The 11,800-nt window shown below is 36.7% G+C and overlaps 1 protein-coding gene across 5 annotated transcripts in view; it reads left to right on the forward strand.

The window, feature by feature from the left end:
* Positions 1-11,788, forward strand: part of PRKD3 (protein kinase D3) — a 51,960-nt gene extending 40,172 nt beyond the window's left edge. For 4 of the 5 annotated variants that reach the window (XM_025172577.2, XM_088144463.1, XM_025172578.2 and 1 more), the window contains exons 14-19: positions 1,051-1,157; positions 1,484-1,645; positions 2,500-2,598; positions 3,267-3,534; positions 4,465-4,550; positions 7,637-11,784. In XM_025172577.2, the coding sequence (XP_025028345.1) occupies positions 1,051-1,157; positions 1,484-1,645; positions 2,500-2,598; positions 3,267-3,534; positions 4,465-4,550; positions 7,637-7,810 (896 nt within the window). In that variant the 3' untranslated portion in view covers positions 7,811-11,784. Of the gene's footprint in view, positions 1-1,050; positions 1,158-1,483; positions 1,646-2,499; positions 2,599-3,266; positions 3,535-4,464; positions 4,551-7,636 lie in introns of all 5 variants that reach the window. The other variant, XM_088144458.1, reaches the window with a different exon arrangement.
* Positions 11,789-11,800: the final 12 nt, after the last annotated feature.

Raw genomic sequence — 11,800 nt, forward strand, 5'->3', positions numbered from 1 at the left:
TTGTCTTTCATATAGATTATAATGCACAGCAAAAATCCTGTTGATATACTCTCTCTCAAAGTACAGAATATGCAGCTGAAGCTTATTAATGCTGATTGATATATGTGTGTGTGTGTGTGTGTATGTATATATATATATGTGTGTGTGTGTGTGTGTATAAAGCAGTCACTGCAGAGTCGGTAACGACTGACCGCAGATAAATAAATAAATCACAAGAACAGGTACTGAGCACCAGATCCATAGAAGCAGGGGTCTGCCACACTAGATAGGACCCAAGGTGCAGATTGTGCAAAGAGGCCTCAGAGACAGTCCAACACATAGTGGCAGGGTGTAAGATGCAGGCAGGAACAGCATATACTGAATGGCACAACCAAGTAGGTGGCATTGTGTACAGTAACATCTGCACAATGTATGGTCTAGATCCCCCCCAAGTCCAGATGGGAGATTCCACAGAAGGTCATGGAGAATAACAGGGCTAAGATCCTGTGGGACTTCTAGATCCAGATGGACAGGCAGGTACTGGCCAATCAACCAGACATTGTGGTAGTAGACAAAGACCAGAAGACAGCAGTAGTGATAGATGTAGCAGTGCCAAGTGACAGCAACATCAGGAAGAAGGAGCATGAGAAGCTGGAGAAATACCAGGGCCTAAAGGAGGAAACAGGATGTGGAAAGTAAAGGCCAAAGTGGTCCCAGTGGTAGTAGGAGCACTCGGGGCTGTGACTCCTAAGCTGGGAGAGTGGCTCCAACAGATCCCAGGAACATCATCCGAGCTCTCTGTCCAGAAGAGTGCAGTGCTAGGAACAGCTAAGATACTGCGCAGAACCCTCAAACTCCCAGGCCTCTGGTAGAGGACCCGAGATTGAGGAAGACACGTACCACCCATAGGGGTGAGAGGGGAATTTTTTTTATCCTTAACATATGTAGAGACCATCTGTACATGGTTAGTTATTTTTGTTAAGCTTTAAATACATGTTATCATCAATACTGCCACTGTGCAAGGCTACCTGAGAGCCTTCCCCTTTTTCTTTTCTCTTTGTATTTGTGCAGGTAAACATAGGAAGACTGGAAGGGATGTGGCAATTAAAGTCATTGATAAAATGCGATTCCCTACAAAACAGGAAAGCCAGCTCCGCAACGAAGTGGCCATTTTGCAGGTATAAAAAAGATGTTGTAAAACTGCATCACAGAAGTTTTTTTATTAAAAATTGTGAGTGTGTAATCAAACACATCTACGCTGAGGTACAGTTTATTGGTGGTTCTTTTTGGGTGTATCAGTTTATGTAATATTCCTGTTAGATTACCTTTTGACCTGCTAAACAAAGGGACCATTTCTTAAGTATTACAAAGGATTGCCTGAGTGCTTTTAAAATAGTAAAGCATAGAATGGTCTTCTTTTGTATGAATGCCATCAGTAATGAATGTTTTCTGAGTATTTATGCATTTGAAACTTTGTCCAAGTCAGTATTGTATATTTCCTTAGAATTTGCACCACCCTGGGATTGTAAACCTGGAATGTATGTTTGAAACTCCTGAAAGGGTTTTTGTTGTGATGGAAAAACTTCATGGCGATATGTTGGAAATGATTCTTTCCAGTGAGAAAAGTCGGCTTCCAGAAAGGATCACCAAGTTCATGGTTACTCAGGTGGGTCTTTTGTTTTCAACTGTATGTTTTCTTCCCAAGTGAGAGAGCCTTCCCTGTGGTGGCCTGTCTTTGAAGAAAGCCCAAATCTGACAGGAGTATATACTCTCTGTATGAGTGGCCTCAAAGAAATGATTATTCCAGTCTGGTTTTAAGAAATGATGCCAAGTTTTAGTTTACAATCTTACTGCTGTTTTCAACATTTGTGTTGCTTGTTTAGTCACTTTATATGCTTTATGCTAAAAATGTTTATCTTTTAAATTGCATCAAGAGGGCTTTTATTCAAAAGGCTGTATGTAAATATGGCAATAGCTTTGCTGTATATGAGGAAAAAATTACCTAAATTACTATAAAGAGACAATCTCATACTTAGCAAACTTTGTTCCTGATTTAAAAAGTATGTCATTATTTTATACAGCATTTGCTGCATATTAAATGCACGTAGGCTGTTTCAGACAGATATGTGTGAAACAATATGTTGCTTTTATTTCTAAGAAAAAATATAGTATGTAGGAGATAACCATAAATGGGGGTGTGAAGATCAATAGCTTAATATTGCATTCCTTGTATATTTAATAGGAATGGTAAGAGACTGAGATTTCATACCACTATGAAGAAGTACTTTCCAAATGTAACTAGCTGAATATGGATGCTGTCTCTTTGGGAAGCTGGGCTAATGCCCATCCCCTCAATACCCCATTTTGTTTTTTTAAATTGAAGAAGAGTGGAATTCTGGAAACATTTCAACAGAAGAGTGCATTTGTTTTTAGACAAAAATTGGAATTAGATTTTTAATATCTTTTGGATTCTTGGTACAGACCTGATTCTGAAAATACTTTTTGCCCTCTTTTTTAAAGATACTTGTTGCTTTGAGGAACTTACACTTCAAGAATATAGTGCACTGTGATTTAAAGCCTGAAAATGTACTATTAGCATCAGCAGAACCATTTCCTCAGGTGGGTAGGGAAGCAAGTACTCTTTGTAACAGCTGTATATTGTAGAAGAGGAAATCTAGAATAAGATTTAACCTTTTATTCTGATATTTTTGATTTTGTCATTTTGAACTTTCCAGTATTTTTAGCAGTTGATGGAATTATTAAGTTTACAACTAGAATATTTTTTCTATAATTTACCTATGTTTGCATTTGGAAAAAAAGTTAAATTACTTTATAGTCTTGAGAGAGTCTCTCTCCTGGGCTGATGTTCTCATCTCCAATAGAATTGCAAAGAAATTAGAAGCCTTAATTAAGTATAACTAATGAAAATAAATTAACTGCCCATATTGCCTTATTTCTGCTAGCTATATTGACCATATTTTATGTTTGGATGATATAAGGTTCAGCCAGAGGCTAGGGAGGCAGGGAGTGAGTGAGCCACTGGAATTAAATTCTTAATGTTAAATTTAAAGTTTAGTGTTATGCCAGAACTAGTCCATTCTCTCCATGTGGGTATTAATGACTAATGGGAATCTTATAGTCCCAATTTGGGGTGGGCAAATGTTCCAAGAGAACACTGTCTTGACACACAACTCTATATGCTCCATCTGAATCTTTTTAATCAGCCTTGACAGTTAGTTTCTAAGTTAAGTGCATAATAATTTAAGTAAAGAGGATTTGTTTTACAGGTAAAGCTGTGTGATTTTGGTTTTGCACGCATTATTGGGGAGAAGTCTTTCAGGAGGTCTGTAGTAGGAACTCCAGCTTATCTTGCCCCAGAAGTACTTAGGAGTAAAGGCTACAATAGATCGCTGGATATGTGGTCTGTTGGTGTCATCATCTATGTGAGCTTAAGTGGCACATTTCCATTTAATGAAGATGAAGACATAAATGATCAGATCCAAAATGCAGCATTTATGTATCCACCAAATCCCTGGAAGGAAATATCTAGTGAAGGTAAATATCATTAGAAAACTTATATTTCATATTCTCAGTGAAATCCATAGCATTTAATAGAAATGTGGCAATGATCTGACAGTAAATTAGGTGAGACAGTGACTGTTAATCAGGAACCATTGGGAATTATTTTCCTGTAACTGAGTGAATGGAAGAAAGGCTTTTACTTAAAAATTGCAAGCTGCCCACTTAGTGAGTTAGAGCCTGGTTGTAGTTGATAGGAGGATTATTCCTGAACTTCCTAAAACTCCTGAAGCTTTTCTATCGTGAGGCAGCATATTCTGGGCTTTCCCAGTGCCATACAGAAAAGATGAAGCTCCATAGTTAGCTCCCTGTGAAAGAATGCCTCTTAATTACAGTGTCTTTAAGTAGATACAGTATATTAGCCTAAAATACTAATCTTGAACATATATTTTTCAAAAAACCTTTCTTGTTGTAGATTTACAAGGTATTTGCCTGTTTTGAGTATGTTGTACTGCTGTTAGGAACATTTAATTCTGATGTTATGTATGAATTGGCTTCTTGGTTCTTCTTCTTTAGGCCAACTACATACTTTTTCAAAAACTTTAATGAGAGATTAGGAACTTGAAGGGAGTGCTGAACACTATTAAAGCTTGTACTGAATGCCTGCATTGAAAGTTAGGAAATAGATAAAATATCAGATAAGTAATTAGAGGATTTCTACTTTAAGGAACAGTCTAACTTGATTTCAAATTAAAGAGTCTTGGTGTTTACTTAGAGGTAGATGACCTGCTTTATGGTTGTCTATTTTTTTGGGTTTATTTATTTTTTTTCATATCACTCTCCCAAAGCTTTATCTCTTCCTCCAGAATATGTGTTTGGGGGTGAGAGTGGGAAATGGAGAGAGGGAACGATGGAAAGGAATGAAATATTTACCTTGATGGATTTTTCATTTGCTTCTTTCCCCAGCTACTGATTTAATAAATAATTTGCTTCAAGTGAAGATGAGAAAACGTTACAGTGTTGACAAATCACTTAGTCATCCTTGGTTACAGGTACAATTACATACCAGCTGCATTGTACTCAATGTTATCCAGTCCAATTACATGATTCATATTTTACTGACAGGTCTGGTATGAATATGAGGCCTTAGAAATTTTTAATAGAGTGTTATCTTTGGTTCAATTCAAACTTTCTATCATCTTCCCTGACTCTTGTTTTTTGGATGTACAGTGGTACCTCGGTTCACGAACTTAATTCGTTCCGCGACTCTGGTCGCAACCCGAATTGGTTGCGACCTGAATCAAATTTTCCCACAAGGTTCAATGTAAATACGGTTAATCTGTTCTGACCCCTCCGAATTTGGTCACCAACCGATTTTGGTTGTGACCCGAATCAAATTTTCCCATAAGGTTCAATGTAATTACAGTTAATCCGTTCTGAACCATATGTTTTTTTTTTTTTAAACCATAAAAATATGACACAAAATACAGTACGAAGAGAGAGAACGCTAACCTTGCTCGATGCGACTTCTGGCATGGAGGACAGGAAGGCGGGTGGGGAGGCGGTTATTGCTTGGAGGGAGAGTCCCCCTCCCTACAGGAAGCCACGACCACGGGTCATGGGAGGGAAAATGGCCGCGGATCCTGTTCGTCACCCGATCTGGTGTTCGCGAACGGAAGCAAAATTTTGTGAACGGAGCTGTTCGTGACCCGAATTGGTCATGAACAGAAGCGTTCGTGACCCGAGGTACCACTGTATTATGAAGTCTTTTAATGGGTTGTGCTCAATAATACCCATGTACTTATATGTGTTATTGCTGACTTAGATTCTTTTATTTATTTATTTATTTTTCAAATTTAGATACCGCCCATCTCATGAAAAAGTGACTCTGGGTGGTTCATTATAAAACAACAATAAATATTAATTAAAATACAATAAAAACAATATAAAATACAGTAAAAATAGAATAAAACCAGATACATACGCAAATAATAATATCTTCCACGTTGTTGATGTTCAGTAAGATGTTAACATATGGGAGCATCTTCAAGGTGCTAGCCACCCCCAGGGTTGGTTGCCCCTTTTTTTGCCCCATGCCAGTTGGCAGAGCCAGGTCTTGACTGCTTTCTGGAAGGACAAGAGAGTTGGGGCCTGCCTCACCTCTGGCAGAAGAATATTCCATAGGGCGGGGGCCATGGCAGAGAAGGCTCTATTTCTGGACCCCGCCAGTCGACATTCTTTCATCTATGGGGTCTGCAGCATACCTTCTCTGCCTGACTGGGTGGGACGGGTAGATATAATGGGGGTGAGATATGGATCATTTATGTTATCCTCCTCATCATGAAAGACCTCAGAGCAGGATATATGATAATAAGATAAGTCCCTAACTTGGGCTTACAAAAGAGGTTGGAAAAGGGGAAAAAAAGCCCCAGATAACTCAGGCATCACTTCTCAATATTTAATGGGTCAACTCTGATGGAAGGCTGAGATGACACCCCATCCACACAGTGCCCATGTTACTTGTCCTCACCAGTACTTAGGTTGGTGGCCTCTTTGAGGAGGAAGAGGGGCCTTGGACAGCTGCTAGCTGTATCAGCAGCAACAAGATGGCAGGTTCTTGTGGTCTTGGGCTAAAAATATAAAATGGGTTAAAAATGTTAATGGGTTAAAAATATAAAATGATGCCAATTAATCCTCAGCTTCTTTGTTGCTATAGATTTTTCTTTAAACTTCTCATTCAAATCTGTTATGTTAAATTTGTGGGATTGCCTAATATCTCATATATTTTAGAAGTTTGTATCTCCCACTCTTTACTTTCTAGCCAGCTGTTTTACCATGCATCCAATCTTGTTTCTGGTTTAAAATAATGTTCTACCCTATTTTTGATGAGATTAAAGGAATGAATTCATGATGAACATAGTAGCATTTAAAAGGGAAAACAAGGTTATGGAAGAGAGGAAGTTGAATTCCTCTTACTGATGCTCCTCTGTAAATATCTTTTAGCTTCTTGCTTTCCAACTGGAGGAAAAAAATGAACAAAAACAATTTAAATTGTTGAGTGGGAAGGAGGGTTAAGTTCTTGCAAGGGAGAACCAGAGGATTCTGTGTATTCTTGTAATTCTCACTAACTTGTAAGAGCTTACTTCTAAAAAACCAAAGACACTTTCACTTGCTATTGAGGCATGAAGTTGCAGTTTAGTACTGAGTTATTGCAGAAGTAAATCATTTCAGATGTCTATGTTCAGTTCCGCTCTTGTGATAACTTGCCAGCTTAGCTTCCAAAGTAGAGGCTACAAGGAGAATTATTATACTGATTGTGCAAAAGCTATGGTGTTGATAAGACAAGGGTGAGTAACAAACCTGCACAGTCTTCAGAAAATAAACCTGTTATGCATCATGTTCTTTTTAAGGTGAATCGTTTCTCTATTAAGAATATTCTTTTGTTTTGAAAGGCCAGAATGTCAGAGTCTGCACACTCATTTCCCAAGTTCAGTAAATCCTCTGGACTCGAATTAGTTCCATCAAAGATTTCTTTATTGAGAATAGCATACAGTGTCTATAGATTGTTGAGTCTAAATTTTTCCCAGCCAGAAGCTTTCCTTTTAACCCCCTCCCCCCCTACTCTCTTTTCCCGCTTGAAATTCTTCGCGCCTTTCTCCTGCTCTCACGACTGCTTGACCTTGTTGGCGCCTCTAGCCAAGATAATGGTTGCACCTGGCTTGGATATTTTCCTCCCTCTTCTCTCCTGACTTTTATGGCAGGAACAAGCAAGCGGGCCTTCAATTAATCATTCTAACATTTAACCTTGTCAACTATGCATCACTATTCTACATTTTAATTATGCTTTGATTTCTAGCTTACGCAGATCCTGACACAGAGCAGATGGAATTGTCTAACCTACCATAACTGTTCTCAAAAAGCTAAGTGGGATTGGATGTGGTTAGTACTTTGATGGGAGATAAACTCTAGAGCTGCAGGCTAGGCTAGAAAGTAAAAAATATATAATTTTGAAAGAAATAGCTACTTTCAAATTGTTGTTGCCACAAATACATGTGTCAATGTGGTCATTAGGAACTGAGTTGTACTTGTGTTTTGAATATGTTTAAATTTTCCATTCTGAGTTTTTCTCTCTTCTCAGGATTATCAAACTTGGCTTGACCTTCGGGAGTTTGAAACTCGCATTGGAGAGCGCTACATTACCCATGAGAGTGATGATGCTCGCTGGGAAGAACATGCATATGAGCACAATCTTGTATATCCCAAACATTTCATTATGGCTCCCAATCCAGATGATATGGAGGAAGATCCATAATTCATTGGGAAAAGCATTTTAACTAAGTTCTGATACTTTGGAGCAACTGATGCTTTTGCTCTTCAGATGATTCAGTCTCCAAAGCCATGAAGGCAAGATCCTGCATCACATTGTGGATGGACATCTGGGAAGCATCTTTATCTTTCTAGTTTCTATGATTATGAATGTGATCCAGCACTGAGTTAAAAGCCATGAAGTATTTGTGTAATATTGCCTTATTGGTACATCACAGTGATGTTACTGACAGCTTATGTACACAGAGACTTGATGTATGTGAATTTTCTGAGGTTTTTTTTTTTGTAATTTACACCGTTTTTAATGGTTTTCTAGTTCTTATCTATTTAGGCAAAGATACTATTTTCTGGTATTTAGATAACATTTATTAGGAAGCTGTAAAGAACCATAAGCATATATGCCGTGACCAAAAACTAGAAGTGTGCAAAACTTTTCATTTTGAAATGTCTTGAGTGCAAAATTTCATAAACTTTGCAAACATCCTGTTTCAAATGCAAAGTTACTGTTTTGAACGGGAAACAGATAGTTTTGAGAGTTTTGGAAGTGTTTTGAGCAGTTTTGTGCTGTTTGAAAAAACCTTTTGCATGCCTCTCCCAAAAACACTTGATTTTAAAAGGCCCTTTTAACTGATTACTTGCAAGTGAACTGCATATACTTGGAAAAGCTGTAAAAACGATGGGAACCAATAATGCTGTTTGAGATGATTCAAGATTTGACCGTGGAGGCGTATAATTTAATTAAACAGTCTGTTAAGCTATGGGATTTTTTTTTCATCCTAGTGTTTTTCCTGTAGGTGCAGGGTCTTTTTTTCAGATCAACCAAACATTGATCCATTGGTTGCGACAGGAATTAACTTGTTAATTAATCTGTTAAGTTATGGAAATGCAGAATAGTAAAAGTACCTGAATACAGTACACACTGTACATGTTACTGCAAGTGCAACAGTAGCTTAAATTGAAGTTCCGACAATGTGTTCTCATCTCTGCATATAGCTTTTTTGAATTGCGAGATTCATGGGCCAGTTTATTACCCAGGCACTCCAAAAGAAAAATGCTTTTGTTACTTTTCCACCTTTCTAGTTTTTAACTTTTCAGCAGGTTTGTAGATACTTTCTGAGTGCAATTCTCTAAAAAATTAGATGCTAGAAGAGTAAAATAGATAATTGAAGAATCAATTATGAGAAAGCTTCAGCAGAACATAATGCAATTATTTAATTTGAAAAGAATATTTTCCTTTTAATATTGTTTTATATTGGTTCATCTGTTAGCCAAACACTCTTAGTTTCAGTTGCAGTGTTTCTGTAATAACCAATTTCAGATTGTTTATAATTTACGAACCTCTTTTTCAGGATGATGGAAAGTAAAATGGAGAAAATTGTATCCTCATCAATTTATTGTATCCTCATCAGTATTAACAGCCAGAATGATTTCATACCAAATGAAAAATAGTGTTTTATTTATATTTATGAATAAAGTGATCACTTCCGTATCACTTAATTAGCAATGGAAAATTTGAAGGGCTGTACTGAGAAACACTGAGATGTTAAGAAGTCACAAGGTAAAGTTTTCATGAGTTGAACTTGATTTCTATGGACTACATGGACACATCCATATTTTCTTTGGGCAACAATATGGAAGTGGGTTGTCACTGCATTCTAATGAGAGTTCTTTGACTTGCTAGTCTGGTCTACAGTGCTTGAATTTCCTGGTGATCTCTTAAGTACCAATCAGGTCCAATCTTCAGCTTTTCTGATGAGCTAAAGCCAGCTAGATGCTGCCACTTGCTGCACTTGTGGCATTTTAAACTACAAATTCTATTTTGTGTGGTTATTATTAGATTTTGCTTTCATAAAGTGGGAATTATGTATATGTGAATATATCTCCTTCAGGTTTTTGTTTTTTTTTTAAACTGTAGTATATGCCCTATATATCATCCCTTCGAGGTAAGCCAGATCAAGAAACACTGTTCAAGAATGCCTGGAACTCTGCTTCATTGATACAGGCTATAGTGACAGAATCTTGAAAGCCTGCATTTTCCCTTCCCTTCATCTTATATTCCAGGGAGGTAAGGAGGAGCCTGTTTCTAATGTTTTCTTCACTTCACAGGTTGAAAACATATTTTTGTAACTGTTGCTGCAGTGTTTCTCCAAGATCATCTCTCAGGCCCTCTACTATATATTTCAGATAGGGGAGTCAGGACTTTATGGTCTGGTATATGAGGATTTTCATATAGATAGTCCTGTACTGTTAAGGAAGTGTTGGTCAAACACACTGCTGCGTGGGGGCCTGTTGATTTAACAGATCTTGAGAGAGAACTGTGTCTCTGCAGTTCTTCATCTTCACTGTATTGGTTTGATACAGTACTAGTTAATTCTTAATTTGAAATCTTAAACACAAATTATCATGAACCCCCCCATATTTACACAAGTGAAAACTCTTATTGCATATGTTAAAGCACCATTTATATGAATAAGCTGACCTATATGATTAATACTTTATGTTGAAATGAACTGACCATAAGGAACCAGTATTTTGGCAGCAGCTCAATCACAGACGTAATAGGAAAACTGAATTTAATAATTTATAGAATTATATTAAAATGATTAAAGAATTCTATTAAAGTGATTACTGCTTGCAGCCATTTATCCCTCATGAGTGCTGATAATTTCCAACTAAAGATTATAAAATTTAACATTATTACACTGAATTAAACTTAGCAAAGGAACTTCTTTCACCCATACAAATAGTACATCTGTTTAGAAAAGCAACAGCCAAGTCTAGATGAAAAAAATTACTGTTGGTTCCAAAATGGTAATTGGGATTATCCTTACTGCTAGAATATCAAGTTATCAGTACACTTATTCAGAATTAAATATAGAAAAACATATTTCTCTTTTCTAGCTAATGAACTAATTATAATTTGTCAACTGCTACTACCTTTGCCACACTAGATGTTAGAATCAGTGCTGGAAAAATGTCCACCACAGAGATGGAAATGATAAATACGACTTGGTGCGTGCAGTGTCTGAAAGCAAATATTCAAAAATACTTCTAGACATGCTGGAAGTTGATTTGGAATACAAACTATTCTCTTAGACTGAATATGTTCTGAGCAAGCTAAATCACAGCTTAATCTCTACCAGAACTGAAAGTATCCGTTTTTCCCTTTTTTATAAACTTATGCCAAAAGAGAATCATAGATGTTCCCAGTGGTATTCATTAATAGGGCTATTATATATAAATCCTTAGAAATATATCCCACTGAGTTCAATGGGACTTACTTCCAAGTGAGTATGCATAGAGTGCTGAGTAGGTATAATTTAAATAGTTGTAAGCCACTTCTAGAAAATGCATTGTACTTCATGTTAGGCCTCTTAGGTTAATCTTTTGTTTCAGGATAATAATGTTATATAGCAGTAGAACAAGAATACAAATGTTATTGGGGCCAAAGAAAAAAATAACTGGAATGTTTCTACTCTTTAATAGCTGTTACACATACTCTACAACAATAAAATTGCATAGCTAGGATTCTTAAACTATTCCTTTGAATGTCTAAAATACATCAAAGCTTTAAATCACTGAAAATTGGCATTCATTGTTCCAGATGAATTTGTACCCAGTATTGTATTAGCATTAATTTTTTTGAAATAAGTTGCATTCATTGAAAAAATAGTGCTGTACTGATTCTAGAAGATACTTTAGTAAAACCTATAGCCTCAAAAGACACTGTCAAGTACTTTTTATATTTTTATATAGCCCATTGTTTGTAAATATCCTCTAAGCTTGAAATAAATTTTATTTCTTTACTGTGTTTTTTTCCATTGTCATATCCATAAAAAGGCTCTTGCTCGAAGAGATCTATAGAAATATATTGTACTACAATGCTTAGCATTACAGTATTGTCTAGCTAGTTCAAATGTTATGTAAAATTTGTCCAGGTTCTACATCTTTCCTTAAGCTTGCTAAAATGCACTAT

This window comes from Python bivittatus, unplaced genomic scaffold (assembly GCF_059951505.1).
Source record: "Python bivittatus isolate LINGU-HERP-01145 unplaced genomic scaffold, Pbiv_v1 ctg000020_np1212, whole genome shotgun sequence".
Lineage (NCBI taxonomy): Eukaryota > Metazoa > Chordata > Lepidosauria > Squamata > Pythonidae > Python > Python bivittatus.